The sequence below is a fragment of the Mirounga angustirostris genome, unplaced genomic scaffold (genome assembly GCF_029215605.1).
Source record: "Mirounga angustirostris isolate CCGP_5_RB_7025 unplaced genomic scaffold, mMirAng1.0.hap1 SCAF_6, whole genome shotgun sequence".
NCBI lineage: Eukaryota > Metazoa > Chordata > Mammalia > Carnivora > Phocidae > Mirounga > Mirounga angustirostris.
This window is the reverse complement of record NW_026991714.1, coordinates 97,170,392-97,187,281: the sequence shown is the minus strand read 5'-3', so window position 1 is coordinate 97,187,281 and position 16,890 is coordinate 97,170,392. Positions and strand designations below refer to the sequence as shown.

At 35.7% G+C, this 16,890-nt stretch overlaps 1 protein-coding gene across 1 annotated transcript in view; it reads left to right on the top strand.

Moving 5' to 3' along the window:
- CTNNA3 (catenin alpha 3) overlaps nucleotides 1-16,890 on the top strand; it is a 1,789,288-nt gene that overhangs the window by 483,209 nt on the left and 1,289,189 nt on the right. The window contains exon 7 of the mRNA XM_064594691.1: nucleotides 16,211-16,414. Coding sequence (XP_064450761.1) covers nucleotides 16,211-16,414 — 204 coding nt within the window. The remainder of the gene's footprint in view (nucleotides 1-16,210; nucleotides 16,415-16,890) is intronic.

The window sequence follows — 16,890 nt, the reverse complement described above, 5'->3', positions numbered from 1 at the left end:
CATGGCCAAAGCCTAGCTCAGAATCTGAAGTATGTTAGATGATTAATAAATATTTGCAGAAAGAATAACTTTCTGATACATATCTGTAGTATATAGAATATTCTGTTTTAGGAAGTGTAGCTTCCTTCTGTTCATCAGGAATAGGTTGTAGTACATATAAAAGTAAAAGTAGTATTAGCAAGGAAACTATGATGTGGGATTTGTTCCACCAATTATTAAAATATATTATAAAGCTACATTAAATCCAATCCAGTATGATGGGTGTAGGTTTTATTTCCCCCACTCTAAAAGGAACAAAATAAAGGTTTATGCAGTTTAAACCACTTTCTTAATGTGAGTGGAAGGTCAAGTTTAACACTCGTGTTTTTTTTGTTTTTTGTTTTTTTTATTCCAAAGCTCCACTAAAAAAGAGAGCCCTGTAGAAAACAAACTGATGGTTACCAGGGGAAAGGTGGGGGTGGAGCATGGATTAAGTAGGTAATGGGGATTAAGGAGTGCACTTGTGATGAGCACTGGGTGTTGTATGTAAATGATGAATCACTGAATTGTACACCTGAAACTGGAATTTAAATAAAAATTAAAAAAAAAATAAAAAGATAGCCCTGGTGTACTTAAGGTCATATGTCTTTATTTTTGAAAAGACATATATTAATCAAATATATTTGTAATATGAAACCCAACATAGCTTTAGTTGAAATCCTTCAAACTAATTAATATGAAAACTTAATATCACACTTAATTCTGGTAAAGAAAGGAAAGATTATTTTTTCTATTACAATTCCAAAATAATTATTTGGTTGATATTTAAAATCTAATAGAATAATAAATGTTTGATTAATAATTGTCATTTTTTAACAAAAATTAAGAATTTGAATTTTTGATTAGCATGTAGTTTTATAAGTAATACACAATTAGGCTATTATCAAAAAATTAAAACATTGCCCACCACCCCAGTCTGGATTCTTTTCAGAGATAACAAGTGCTATGGCATTGGTGTGTTTCCTTTAGACCTTTTACTAGGCTTTAATATATTTATGTGTTCTCAGGGGAAATCTAAAGTATGGTGTGCTTGTTTTTTTAATATATATGATGTGATTGTACATATCATCTACAACTTTTGTTTTTTATTCTACAATATATTCTGGCAATCTTTCCAACTTATTTTATATGGATTCACCTCGTCATTGTTTACTTTCAAATACATATAGAGTGATGATCTCAATATTCTCAAAAGCTAGCATTTATTTCTGTTTCTCAAGGCCACAGAGTTTTCTCTCACCATAACTCATATTGACTAAAATAACCTTATATTATATGTTCTTTCCTGAAAGATAGGTTTTAGGTAGCAAAGAAAAAGAAAAATGATCAGCAATGTTGATTTAAACTATAGCTACTCCATTGAAAGATTTATACATTTAAGTCATTCCCTGTATCATTATTTGGGCTGGTTATCACACTCTCAGTCTATGGGTCATATACCTCTTTTATAAATTTTTAAAATACATATGAGTGTGCCAAAGATTTTGCAATTTAATTTTGATCATTCTTTTGCAGGTTCTGATTTTACTATACTCCTATAGATAAACTCAATATATATTTTCTTTCTGATTGCATGGACCTCTTCTCTGCCTTTCAGGCAGTTTTCTGTGTCTTACTCAATTTCAGACTGGGTGCTTTAGCTTATTATTTTAGGGGTAAAGTCCATCTCTTCCCTTTGGCTTATTTTCAGATATCACAGTCTTCTACCTCTTGCTCTAAGTTCCATATAATTATAACTCTGATGCCTACTGAAGACCTGGTAAGATAAGATCTGGATATGGTTACCTCTAAACTTTCAATGTTGTGTTCTGTGGAAATCCAAAGCCCTCCCTGAGAATCCTGTGAATTCCCTGGAGCTTACTTGGCTGCATTGCCTTTAGTTGTCTTGATCTGCACCCAGTTGCCCAGTGTTATGCCTGACCAACCTATTCTTAACTTTCAATTCTTTTTATTTATACCACACATCCACATTGTAGTTATATGTTTCTGTAATTATTTAGTTAATATTTGTCAGTTCCTTTAGGCCATGAGCCCTTTGAGGAGGGCAAGGATTCTCTCTATTCCATTACCAATCCCTAGCACAGTAGCTAATATCATAGTAGGCTCAGAAGAGGGACTGAAAATGTAAGGAAGGAATAATCAAAGGTAACTTGAAGCTTGAGATCAGAGCACAGAAAATTGGTCTTGAAAAGGAGATGGAGAGGAGAGAGGGGGAGAGGAAAAGAGTGGGGGAGAGAGGGAGAGAGAGAGGGAGAAAGATTATCCTGAAGACAGATGAGAAAAAAAATGGATGAAAAGTGTGTTGAGAGAGAAGTGAGTGGAGTTGTATACCAGGTGGTTGAATCTCAGCTTCCCCAGAGTAGTAGGAAATTACGTGGATTGGAAGTTTTATAAAGTTAGAGTAGTATTATAAATCTTCTCTTTTAAGAGTATTATTAGATAAATTACATAATCTTGCTTACCTTCAGTTTTAACATTTATAAATTAATAATACCTCACGAGGAGGTTGGTGATGATTAAATGAAACAATGAAAGCAGAATTGCATAGTAGTTATAACATGGAATTGGAAATAGACTGGACAGAATCTTGCTTCTGCTACCTACTAGCTGAGTAATCTTGTACAAGTTACTTTAGAGTCTTCAATTCTGAGTAGTATGAAGAAAAATGAGGAATCAAATTCCCTAACCAAAGAACTTACAAGATATGATGAAAGAGATGAGAATATGAAGGCTGATAACAACATGGTTAAATTTACTCATAGCTAATGAGCCAGGATTCAAACCCAGGCTAACTGCTCCCATGAGTTATACCTGGTCTCATAATCTCTAAGCTATACCACCTCCTAAATAGAAGCAATCTACTAGAAGACAATGGGGTTAGGGCTCTTTTCTGGAAAAAAAAAAGAAACAAAAAAACATCTTGTCAGCAGAGTGTGAGAGAGGTAAGTATATATTGAGCAAATCCTAGAAGAAAGGGAAAATATTTTCTATGTTCAATAGAGTGAGCTCTTGTTTATCTTTCATAGAATTAATGCCACAAAAATGTACTGAGAGAATATTTCAACACACTGCTCTACTTTTCAGGACAGATAATTCTTTTTTTAATTAAAAGATGAGCTTTTTTAAATAAACCACCTTACTGAGGTATGATTGACATGTAAAAAGTTGAACATATTTAATATATATAGCTAGATGATTTTGGTGGTAAGTGTACACTTGGGAAACAATGATTACTATCAAGACCATAAACATATTCATCACCACCCAGTTTACTCCCACCTTCTTCTTTTTCATCATCATCAACCTTATTATTATTTTGTGCTGAGAACACTTAACATGAGATCTATCCTCTTAGCAAAATTTAAGTATACAATATAGTTTTGTTAACTATAGGTACTGTGCTATATAGTAGATCTGCAAAATTTATCTTGCATAACTGAAAATTTGTACCCTTTGACCATCACCTCCCCTTTTTCCCCTCCCACCAGTCTCTGAAAACCACTGTTTTACTCTTTGCTTCTATGAGTTTGACTATTTTAGATTCCAAGTATAAGTGAGGTAATAAAATGTTTGTTTTTCTGTGTCTGGCTCATTTCATTTAGCATATTGTCCTCCAGGTCCATGTTGTTACAAATGGCAGGATTTTTTTCTTTTTTAAGGCTGAATAATATTTTTTTGTACATATATTCCACATTTTCTTTATCAGTTATCTACTGATTGACATGTAGTCCATATTCTTGACTATTATGAATAATGTTGCAATGAACATGGGATTGCAGGTATCTGAGGTCCTGATTTCAATTCCTGTAGGTAAATAGACAGAGTAGGGTTGGTGGATCATATGGTAGTTCTATTTTTCATTTTCTGAGGGAATTCCATACGTGTTCTATAATGGCTGTACCAATTTATATCCCCACTAACAATACACAAGGATTCCCTTTTCTCCACATCCTCACCAACACTTGCCATATATGTGTAATTTTATGTATTTATATTTTAATAATGGACATTCTAAAAAGTGTGAAGTGATAGCTCTTTGTGGTTTTGATTTATATTTCCCTAATGATTAATGATGTTGAGCACTTTTACGTATACCTAATGTCCATTTGTACGTCTTCTTTTGAGAAATATCTATTCAGTCCTTTGTCCATTTTTTTAATTGAAGTGTTTGTTTGTTTTTTGTTTTTGCTATTGAGTTGCAAGAGTTCTTTATATAATTTGGATGTCAACCCATTATCACATATACAATTTGCAAGTATTTTCTCCCATCCTGTATGTTGTTTTTCATTTTGTTGATTGTTTCTTTTGATGTGCAAAAATTCTTTAGTTTGATGTAATCCCAATTGTCTGTTTTTGCTTTCATTGCCATTCATATCCAAAGAAGCATTACCAAGAGCCACATGAAGGAACTTTCCCCCTATATTTGCTTTTAGGAGTTTTACACTTTCAAGTTTTACATTTAAGTTTTTAATTCCTCTTAAATTGATTTTTGTTTATGGTATAATATAAGCATTCAGTTTCATCCTTTTGCATGCAATTATCCAGTTGTTCCAGCACCATTTATTGAAGAGACAATATTTTCCACATTGTGTGTTCTTGGCATCCTTCCTGAAGATTAGTTGAATGTATATGTATGGGTTTATTTCTGGGCTCTCTATTTCTGTTCCATATCTATGTGGCTACTTTTATGCCAGTATCATACTGTTTTGATTACTGAAGCTTTGTTATACAGTTTGAAATTAGGAAGAGTGATGCTTCCAATTTTGTCCTTCTTGCTCAAAACTTTTGACTATTGGGGGTCTTTTGTGGTTCTATATGAATTGTGGAATTGTTTTTTTCAATTTCTGTGAAAAATGCCATTGGAATTTTGATAGGGATTACATTGACTTGGTAGATTACATGGGTTGTATCTGGACATTTTAGCAATATGAGTCTTCAGTCTGTGAACATAAGATATCCTTTCATATTTGCTTATTTATTATTTTATTCAATTTATTAATGCTTTATAATGTCAGTATACAGATCTGTCATCTCCTTTGCTAAATTATTCTTAAGTATTTTGTTTTTTTTTTTCCCAAGATTTTATTTATTTATTTATTTAAGAGAGAGAGAGTGAGAAACAGCATGTGAGGGGAGAGGGTCAGAAGGAGAAGCAGGCTCCCTGCTGAGCTGGGAGCCTGATGTGGGACTTGATCCCAGGACTCCGGGATCATGACCTGAGCCGAAGGCAGATGCCAAACCAGCTGAGCCACCCAGGTGCCCAAGTATTTTGTTCTGGGTGCTTTTTCAAATGAGATTGTTTTCTATAATTTTTTTTAATAGTTCATTTTTAGTGTGTAGAAATGCAACTGATTTCTGTATGTTGATTTTTATCCTGTAACTTTAGTAAATATGCTTTTAGTTTTAAAAGTTCTTGGTGGTACCTTTAGAGATTTTTTTTTTAATGATTTTATTTATTTGACAGAGAGAGAGAGAACACAAGTAGAGGAGCAGCTGAGGGAGAGGGAGAAGTAGGCTCCTTAACGAACATGGAGCCCGAGCGGAAGGCAGCCGCTTAACTGACTGAGCCACCCAGGCACCCCTAGAGTTCTTTTATATATAGGGTCATGTCATCTTCAAACAGAAACAATTTTACTTCTTCCAATTTGGATGACTCTTTTTTTTTCTTGTCCAATTACTGTACCTAAGACTTCCAGTACTATGCTGAATAAAAGTGGAAAGAGTGGTCATGCTTGTCTTGTTTCTTGTCTTAGAGGAAAAGCTTTCAGCTTTTTATTATTTAATCTGATAACAGTGGGCTGGTCATATATGGTCTTTACTGTGATGATGTACAATCCTTCTATACCTATTGGTTGACAGTTTTTATCATAAAGACTATTGAATTGTGTCAAATGCTTTTTCTGTGTCTATTTAGATGATCATATGATTTTTAATCTTTCTTTTGATAATGTGGTATATCACACTTATTGATTTGCATATGTTGTACCATCCTTGCATCCAGGATAAATCCCACTTGGTCATGGTGTATGATCTTTTAAATATGCTCTTGATTCAGTTTGATAGGATTTTGTTGAGGATTTCTGCATCTCTATTCATCAGGGATATAGGCCTCTACTTTTCTTTGATATCAGTGTTATGCTGACTTCAAAATGAGTTTGGGAGTGTTCCCTCCTCTTCAAATTTTTGGAAAAGTTTGGGGAGGATTGGTATTATTTTTTTTTTTAAATGTTTGGTAGAATTCACTAGAAGAGCATTTGGTCTTGTGTTTTCTTTGTTGGGTGATTTTTAATTATTGATTAGTCTTGATCTGTTCAGATTTTCTATTTCTTCATGATTTATTCTTGGTAGCCTGTATGTTTCTAGTAATTTACTCATTTCTTCTAGGTTATCCAGTCTGCTGCCATATATATTTTTTTAAAGTTTTTATTTGTTTATTTGACAGAGAGAGACACAGTGAGAGAGGGAACGCAAGCAGGGGGAATGGGAGAGGGAGAAGCAGGCTTCCCACCAAACAGGGAGCCCGCTGTGGGGCTTGATCCCAGTACCCTAGGCTCATGACCTGAGCTGAAGGCAGATGCTTAACTACTGAGCCACCCAGGCGCCCCCATATAATTGTTTATAGTAATCTCTTATGATCCTTTGTAATTTCTGTGGTATCAATTGTAATGTTTCCAGTTTTTAAAATAATTATTTGGGACTTTTAAAAAGTTAATCCAGCTAAAAGTTTGTCAATTTGGTTTATCTTTTTATGAAACCAATCTTTGTTTTGTTGATTTTCTTCCTTTCCTTTTCCTTTTCCTTTTCCTTTTCCTTTCCCTTCCCTTCCCTTCCCTTCTCCTCTCCTCTCCTCTCCTTTCTTTCTTTTCTTTTCTTTTCTTTTTTTCTCTCTTTTCTTTCTCTCTGTTTTTCTCTCATCTTTATTTTTTCTTCCCTGTGCTAACTTTGGGCTTGGTTTATTCTTCTAGTTCCTTGAGATATAAAGTCAAGTTGTTTGAGATCTTCTTTTTTTTAAATTAATGTAGGCATTTATCACTATTAACTTTCCTCTTAAAACTGCTTTTGCTGCATCTCATAAGTTTTGGTATGTTATGTTTCCATTTTCATTGGTTTTAAGATATTTTTTGATTTCTCTTTAATTTTCTTGACCCAATGGTTGTGCAAGAATCTGTTATTTCAATATATTTGTGAATTTTCAAATTTCCTCCTATTATTAATTTCTAGTTTCATATCACATACCATGTGGGTTGAAAAGATAAATTTAAATTTACGTGTTAAATTTGTTAAGACTAGTTTTATGGATTAACATATGATCTATCCTAGAGAATGTTCTATGTGCACTTGAATGTATGTTCTGATGCTATTGGCTGCCATGTTTTGTATGTCTATTAGGTTCATCTGACCTACCATGTAGTTTAAGTCCAATGTTTTCGTATTGATTTTCTGTCTGGTTGATCTGTCCATTGCTAAAAGTGGGATATTGAACTCCTGTGCTGTTATTTTATTGTTGTCTATTTCTTCCTTCAGATCTGTTAATAATTGCATTATATATTTAAGTGCTCTGATGTTGGGTGCATATATATTTATAATTGTTATATCCTCTTGATTACTTGGCCCCTTTCATTATATAATACTCTTCTTTGTATCATGACAGATTTTGATGTAAAAACTATTTTATCTGATATAAATATAGCCATCTCTGCTCTCTTTTGATTACCCTTTTCATGGAATGTCTTTTTAAAGCTAACATAAGTCTCTTTTAGGCAGCATGTAGGGTTTTGTTTTGTTTTTTTTTAATATCTATTTAGCCACTATGTGTCTTTTGAGTGGAAAATTTAATTCACTTATATTTAAAGTAATTATTGATAGGTAAGGACTTACTATTGCCAATTTTTTTTCTATTTTGCAGTTCCTTTGTTTCTTTCTTCCTTTCTTCTTACCTTCCTTTGTAATGTGATTTGTTTTTTGTAGTAGTATGCTTTGATTCCTTTATCTTTATCTTTTGTGTATCCACAATAGGATTATGTTTTTTTTTTCTTAAGATTTTATTTATTTGAGAGAGAGAATGAGAGAGAGAGAGCAGGAGAGGGGGGAGGGTCAGAGGGAGAAGCAGACTCCCTGCCGAGCAGGGAGCCCGATCCCGGGACTCCAGGATCATGACCTGAGCTGAAGGCAGTCGCTTAACCAACTGAGCCACCCAGGCGCCCTGTTTTTTTTTTTTTTAAATTTATTTATTTATTTCAGAGAGAGAGAAAGAGAGAGAGGGCATCAGCAGGGTGAAGGGTGGGGGAAAGGGAAAGAATCCTCAAGCAGACTCTCTGCTGAGCCTGGAGTCTGATACAGGCCTCGATCCCATGACCCTGAGATCATGACCTGAGCTGAAATCAAAAGTCAGACACCTAACTGACTGAGCCACTCAGCCACTGCAGGATTTTTTATGGTTACCATGAGACTTAAATAACACATTTTATAATAATAACAGTTTATTTTAAACTGATAACAACTTAACTTTGATTGCATACAAAAGCCATATACTTTTAAAAAAAGATTTATTTATTTATTAGAGAGAGAGTGAGTGGGGGGAGGGGCAGAGAGAGAGGGTGAGAGAATCTCAAGTAGATTCCCTAAGTCTGCAGAGTGCAGAGCCTGATGCAGGCTCCATCCCACAATCTTGAGATCATGACCTGAGCTGAAGTCAAGAGTTGAATGCTTAACTGACTGAGCCACCCAGTCTCCCCCCAAACTGTGTACTTTTATCCTTCCCCACATTTTTTGTTATTCCTGTTACAATTTACATCTTTTTATGTTGTGTTCATTAGCAAATTTTTGTAGCTTTAGCCATTTTTAATATTTTTTAACTGTTAAACTACAGTTACAAGTGATTTATCCATCATCATTACAGAGTTAGAGTATTCTGAATTTATTTATTTATTTTTATTATGTTATGTTAATCACCATATATTACATCATTAGTTTTTGATGTAGTGTTCCATGATTCATTGTTTGTATAACACCTAGTGTTCCATGCAGTAGTACGTGCCCTCTTTAATACCCATCACCAGGCTAACCCATCCCCCCACCCCCTTCCCTCTGGAACCCTCAGTTTGTTTCTCAGAGTCCATAGTCTCTCATGATTCTTCTCCCCCTCCGATCTCCCCCCTTCATTTTTCCCTTCCTGCTATCTCCTTCTTCTTCTTTTTTTTTTTTTTTAACATATAATGTATTATTTGTTTCGGAGGTACAGGTCTGTGATTCAACAGTCTTACACCATTCACAGTGCTCACCATAGCACATACCCTCCCCAATGTCTATCACCCAGCCACCCCATCCCTCCCACCCCCCACCACTCCAGCAACCCTCAGTTTGTTTCCTGAGATTAAGAATTCCTCATATCAGTGAGATCATATGATACATGTCTTTCTCTGATTGACTTATTTCGCTCAGCATAATACCCTCCAGTTCCATCCACATCATTGCAAATGGCAAGATCTCATTCCTTTTGATGGCTGCATAATATTCCATTGTATATATATATACCACCTCTTCTTTATCCATTCATCTGTTGATGGACATCTTGGCTCTTTCCACAGTTTGGCTATTGTGGACATTGCTCCTATAAACATCGGGGTGCATGTATCATTTTGGATCCCTACATTTGTATCTTTGGGGTAAATACCCAGTAGTGCAATTGCTGGGTCCTAGGGTAGCTCTATTTTCACCTTTTTGAGGAACCTCCATACTGTTTTCCAGAGTGGTTGCACCAGCTTGCATTCCCACCAACAGTGTAGGAGGGTTCCCCTTTCTCCGCATCCCCGCCAACATCTGTCGTTTCCTGACTTGTTAATTTTAGCCATTCTGACTGGTGTGAGGTGGTATCTCATTGAGGTTCTGATTTGGATTTCCCTGATGCCGAGTGATGTTGAGCACTTTTTCATGTGTCTGTTGGCCATTTGGATGTCTTCTTTGGAAAAATGTATGTTCATGTCTGCTGCCCATTTCTTGATTGGATCATTTGTTCTTTGGGTGTTGAGTTTAAGAAGTTCTTTATAGATTTTGGATACTAGCCTTTTATATGATATGTCATTTGCAAATATCTTCTCCCATTCTGTCGGTTGTCTTTTGGTTTTCTTGACTGTTTCCTTTGCTTTGCAAAAGCTTTTTATCTTGATGAAGTCCCAATAGTTCATTTTTGCCCTTGCTTCCCTTGCCTTTGGTGATGTTTCTAGGAAGAAGTTGCTGTGGCTTAGGTTGAAGAGGTTGCTGCCTGTGCTCTCCTTTAGGATTTTGATGGACTCCTGTCTCACATTGAGGTCTTTCAACCATTTGGAGTCTATTTTTGTGTGTGGTGTAAGGAAATGGTCCAGTTTCATTCATCTGCATGTGGCTGTCCAATTGTCCCAACACCATTTGTTGAAGAGACTGTCTTTCTTCCATTGGACATTTTTTCCTGCTTTGTTGAAGATGAGTTGACCATAGAGTTGAGGGTCCATTTCTGGGCTCTCTATTCTGTTCCATTGATCTATGTGTCTGTTTTTGTGTCAGTACCATACTGTCTTGATGATGACAGCTTTGTAATAGAGCTTGAAGTCCGGATTTGTGATGCCACCAGCTTTGCTTTTCTTTTTCAACGTTCTTCTGGCTATTCGGGGTCTTTTCTGGTCCCATACAAATTTTAGGATTATTTGTTACATTTCTTTGAAAAAAGTGGATGGTATTTTGATCGGGATTGCTTTGAATGTGTAGATTGCTCTAGGTAGCATTGAGATCTTCACAATATTTGTTCTTCCAATCCAGGAGCATGGAACATTTTAACATTTCTTCGTGTCTTCCTCAATTTCTTTCATGAGCATTTTATAATTTTTTAGTACAGATTCTTTGCCTCTCTAGGAATGCATCTATTTCTTCCAGATTATCTAATTTTTGACATATAGTTGCTCATAATATGTTCCTATAATTGTTTGTATTTCTTTGGTGTTGGTTGTGATCTCTCCTCTTTCATTCATGATTTTATTTATTTGGGTCATTTCTCTTTTCTTTTTGATAAGTCTGGCCAGGGGTTTATCAATCTTATTAATTCTTTCAAAGAACCAGCTCCTAGTTTCATTGATCTGTTCTACTGTTCTTTTGGTTTCTATTTCATTGATTTCTGCTCTGATCTTTATTATTTCTCTTCTCCTGCTGGGTTTAGGCTTTTTTTACTGTTCTTTCTCCAGCTCTTTTAGGTGTAGGGTTAGGTTGTGTATTTGAGACCTTTCTTGTTTCTTGAGAAAGGCTTGTATTGCTATATACTTTCCTCTTAGGACTGCCTTTGCTGCATCCCAAAGATTTTGAACAGTTGTTTTCATTTTCATTTGTTTCCATGAATTTTTTTTAATTCTTCTTTTATTTCCTGGTTGACCCATTCATTCTTTAGTAGGATGCTCTTTAGCCTCCATGTATTTGATTTCTGTCTGACTTTCCTCTTGTGATTGAGTTCTAGTTTCAAAGCATTGTGGTCTGAAAATAGGCAGGGAATAATCCCAATCTTTTGGTACCGGTTGAGACCTGATTTATGACCTAGGATGTGATCGATTCTGGAGAATGTTCCATGGGTACTAGAGAGAATGTGTATTCTCTTGCTTTGGGATGGAATGTTCTGAATAGATCTGTGAAGTCCATTTGGTCCAATGTGTCATTTAAAGTCTTTATTTCCTTGTTGATCTTTTGCTTAGATGACCTGTCCATTTCAGTGAGGGGGGTGTTAAAGTCCCTTACTATTATTGTATTGTTGTCAATGTGTTTCTTTGCTTTTGTTATTAATTGGCTTATATAATTGGCTGCTCTCATGTTAGAGGCATAGATATTTACAATTGTTAGATCTTGTTGGATAGATCCTTTAAGTAGGATATAGTGTCCTTCCTCATCTCTTATTATAGTTTTTGGTTTAAAATCTAGTTTGTCTGATATAAGGATTGCCACCCCAGCTTTCTTTTGGTGTCCATTGGCATGGTAAATGGTTTTCCACCCCCTCACTTTCAATCTGGGGATGTCTTTGAGTCTAAAATGAGTCTCTTGCAGACAGCATATCGATGGGTCTTGTTTTTTTTATCCAATGATAGCCTGTGTCTTTTGATTGGGGCATTTAGCCCATTTACATTCAGCATAACTATTGAAAGATATGAATTTAATGCCATTGTATTGCCTGTAAGGTGACTGTTACTGTATATTGTTTCTGTTCTTTTCTGGTCTATGTTACTTTTAGGCTCTCTCTTTGCTTAGAGGACCTTTTTCAATATTTCTTGTAGGGCTGGTTTCATGTTTACAAATTCCTTTAGTTTTTGTTTGTCCTGGAAGCTTTTCATCTCTCCTTCTATTTTTAGTGCCAGCCTAGCTGGATATAGTATTCTTGGCTGCATATTTTTCTCATTTAGTGCTCTGAATAGATCCTGCCAGTCCTTTCTGGCCTGCCAGGTCTCTGTGGATAGGTCTGTTGTCAGTCTAATGTTTCTACCATTGTAGGTTACAGATCTCTTCTCCCGAGCTGCTTTCAGGATTTTCTCTTTGTCTCTGAGTCCCGTAAGTTTTACAATTAGATGTTGGGGTGTTGACCTATTTTTATTGATTTTGAGAGGGGTTTTCTGTGCCTCCTGGATTTTGATGCCTGTTTCCTTCCCCAAATTAAGGAAGTTCTCTGCTATAATTTGCTCCAATATACCTTCTGCCCCTCTCTCTCTTTCTTCTTCTTCTGGGATCCCAATTATTCTCACGTTGTTTCATCTTATGGTATCGCTTATCTCTCGAATTCTGCCCTCATGATCCAGTAGTTGTTTATCTTTCCTTTCCTCAGCTTCTTTATTTTCCATCATTTGGTCTTCTATATCACTAATTCTCTCTTCTGCCTCATTTATCCTAGCAGTTAGTGCCCCCATTTTTGATTGCACCTCATTAATAGCCACCTTGATTTTGACTTGGTTAGATTTTAGTTCTTTTACTTCTCCAGAAAGGGTTTCTCTAATAACTTCCATGCTTTTTGCAAGCCCAGCTAGTATCTTTAAAATCAGCATTCTGAACTCTAGTTCCAACATCTTACTAGTGTCCATATTGATTAGGTCCCTGGCATTCAGTACTGCCTCTTGTTCTTTTTTTTGAGGTGATTTTTTCTGTCTTGTCATTTTGTCCAGAGGAGAATAGATGAATGAGAGAACAAAATGCTAACAGGGTAACAACGACCCCAGAAAAATATACACTAAGCAAATCAGAGGAGTCCTGAAACTGGGGGAAAAGTAAGGGAAAGAAAGAAAAAAGAAAAAGAAAAAGATAAAAACAAACAAACAAACAAAAAAACAGCATATGATCAAATAAGATCAGGCTGGTGCATAGATCAGTGCCACACAGTAGATTTTGGGCTTATTTCAGTCTGTTAGAAGAAAGTGACTCCCAAAATTTGAAAGAAAAAAAACTTATATATGTACAAAAATAATGGTAAGTATGATGAAGGGATGGAATATGATTGTAAGATGAAAATTATAAAAGATTTTATAAAAGGAATTGATAAGAAGTTGGTTGAAAAAAGAAAGAAGATTTAAGAAAAAGGGGGGAGAGAATGTGATCAGGCAGGAGACTAGAATAAAGCCATACACTAGAGATTTAGGGTATATTTTGGTCTGTTAGAAGAAAGTGTATCCCAAAATTTTAAGGAGAGAACAACTTATTTATATATATACCAAAAAGAAGGTTAACTACTATGAAGGGATAGAATATGACTGTAAAAATGAAAAATAAAAAGATTTTTTAAAAAAGAAATTGACAAGATGTTGGTTGAAAAAGGGAAACAGAAAAATTCAAAAAAAAAAAAGGAAAAAAGTTAAAAAAAAAGAAAGACTAAAGAATCATGGGAAAAAAGGTATGAATTCTATGTGCAGTATTCCCCTAGCGCTGAAGTTCTGCCCTTCTCATTGATCAGTAAACTTGGTCTTGGCTGGCTATTCTTGCTGATCTTATGGGGGTGGGGCCTGTCGCATTGGTTCTCAGATGTCTTTGCCGGAGGTGGAATTGCCCAGCCCTTGCTGGGTCCGGGCTAAGTAATCTGCTTGGTTTTGCTCTCCGTATCTCTTGTTCCATGCCAGCTTTCCGTACAGCTTTGGAGGACCAGAGTGAAAATGGTGGCCTCCCAATTTACACTCCTGAGGAGCCGAGAACTCAGGGCCCCACTCCTCAGTGAACCACCAGAGAAAAACAGTCAATCACTCCCGTCTTCCCGGTCTCTGGCCGCACTCTGTGCTCACCCGGCTGTGACCGAGCATTTCTATCTCTGGCTCATGACCCCATATGGAGTCTTCAAACCCAGCAGATCCCTGTGGTGCACTCTCGTGCTGCTCCTTCCAGGGGAGGAAGGGGAGTCTCCCTGGATCTGCCGCTTGTTGGGCCCCTGGTTGAAGAGCAGTGGCCCGACTGTGCCGTGGATCACGGTTTATGGCAACCCCGAGCTGAGCACCCACACCTCCGCTCCGTCTCTGCAACCGGCTTCCCTGCTCCAATACCTGGGAGCTCTGCCGCACTCAGGCACCCCTGGCCATGGTAAAATGGCAAATGAAATAAGGAGATAGAGTAGATGTAAATGAATCCTTGATGGATGGCCAAGCCTATGGTAGAGTTATTGTCTAATCAAGAAGATTATGCACTGGATAAAGAAAATGTTAAATTTGATATTTGTAAAATTAATTTCCTGTTTTTTATCATTTTTGTCCATCTGAAAGAGAAAAATGGAGAGACTTATTAACAGAGGAGAAAGGAAGGAAATAGAATCATGAAAGGAAGAATTCTTCTGAAAAATTTTAAGACATTTAGCCAATTTTATAAAAGATCTATTTCTAGTTGTATTTTATATGTGAACATTACACAGTACTAATTTTTCTTTTTCTCTAGTTGTTTTGAAATGTTTTCTCTTTCTGTAATGATTTTCTCTTCCTAGCTTGGCATAGAATTGTAGTTTTAAAAATTTTATGCTACTTTTGATCCCCAAAGATTTATCATAATGTAATAGGACAATGATCAATGTAAGATACACACATACACACAATATACGTACACCTCTGTGCATGTGTGTTTACATATATATAAGGTTAGGCACTCTGATCATTGTGTGTGTTTGTGTGTTTGTGTTTGTACGTTTTGCTCACATATGCACAACATTTTGAAAATCATTATATGATTTCATTTTATGCTAAGGTTTCCTCAGAGAGCTTTTATTTGATACTAATTCTTTTTCCAATTACCACATTATGCTTAAATCTTGGAAAGGCTTCCTCTCTTGATATATTTTAATAAAAGAACCCTTAGAGCCACATAACCTCCATCTTTTCATCATAGGCTACAGATTATCTTGACTTCTATTGCCTGAAGACTTATATATGATAGAAACATTAAAAATACCATGCCAGGTTCCAATAGTGGGAAATAGCTAGAAGTTATAATAGATCAAATGGAAGATAGACTTTCACTTTTTAAATAAATAATTAAGTTCAGAATTCTCTTTGATATGTTAGTGTTGGAGGTTAGAGTGTATGATTTACAGTGAGGCATAATTAAAATAATGCTGAATTAGGTATTATACAATCTGGATACTCGTCTGAAATCACGGTTTATTTGCCCAGTGACCTTGGGCAAGAGAGCCTCAGCTTGACTCATCACCAGTTGAAATGTGTAGTTATCTTTACTGCCCAACTTTTTTTAGTGTTGTCAGAATGAGATGATATATGTGAAAATATTATGTAAACAATGAAGATCCATATTAAGGTGACTATTGTAAATAATAGTTGATATGTGCCATGCACTGTATTAAGCATTCACATAATTCTTACATAGTTTTATGAGACAAGCAACATTTTAATATTCCAATTTTACAGATCAGGAAGGTGAGGTTCAGAGTGTATAAGACACTTGATTGAGCTCACACTATCTGTGAATAGGAAAGGCAAGATTTGGATACTGGTTTGTTTGACACTAGACTTGATGCTCATAATTGCACAATTTTTATCTCTTATTTGAATAATAATTATTACATAGAGTAATGCATGGAAATGAAATTCTCTTTATTATCACATCTGATTTCTAAATGTGAAAACGAAATAATATTTATTTTTCTTAAAGCAGAATGTAATGGAGTTGTAATTATTGAAATGTATTCTTCCTTTAGAATTTAATTGTCTTGGATCCACTCACAGTGACTGAGGAAGAAATTAGACCATCACTAGAGAAACGTCTTGAAGCCATTATCAGTGGGGCTGCACTATTGGCTGACTCTTCATGCACTAGAGATTTCCATCGGGAACGGATTATTGCAGAATGCAATGCCATTCGCCAGGCTCTCCAGGACCTGCTTTCAGAGTACATGAACAATGTAGGTAACTTGTTTTCCGCCAACCTCATGCACTGGGTATATGCTGATGTTCTTTCTGTGTACAAATGTGATAAATTACAAATGAGTACATGATTTTACATATTTGGCTTTCTGAGTAGGTTCTACTCACAGAATACAGCATTGATATAGGAATTTCTAGGGATGGGATCCAACAATATATAATTGTTTTTTTTGAGGCAGTATCTAAATATTAGTTGAAGAAGGGAGTCAAGATTGGAGAAAAGAAACTGGAGTTGGACATCAATTTAAAGGATAAAAGGAAGATGAAGAAAAGGGAGACTGTTCGGGATTACGTTGGTGAATAAAAAAATTTAGACAGTATTAGATAAAGTCAGTGTTGAAGGGATCAGGGGTTATTTTTGAAGGTGTAAGGAACTTAGGTAGTTTGTAACAATAGCTCCTAACCTTTTCACACGTGACATAATGTCATAATTTTTTTTGCAGTTTTAACTATC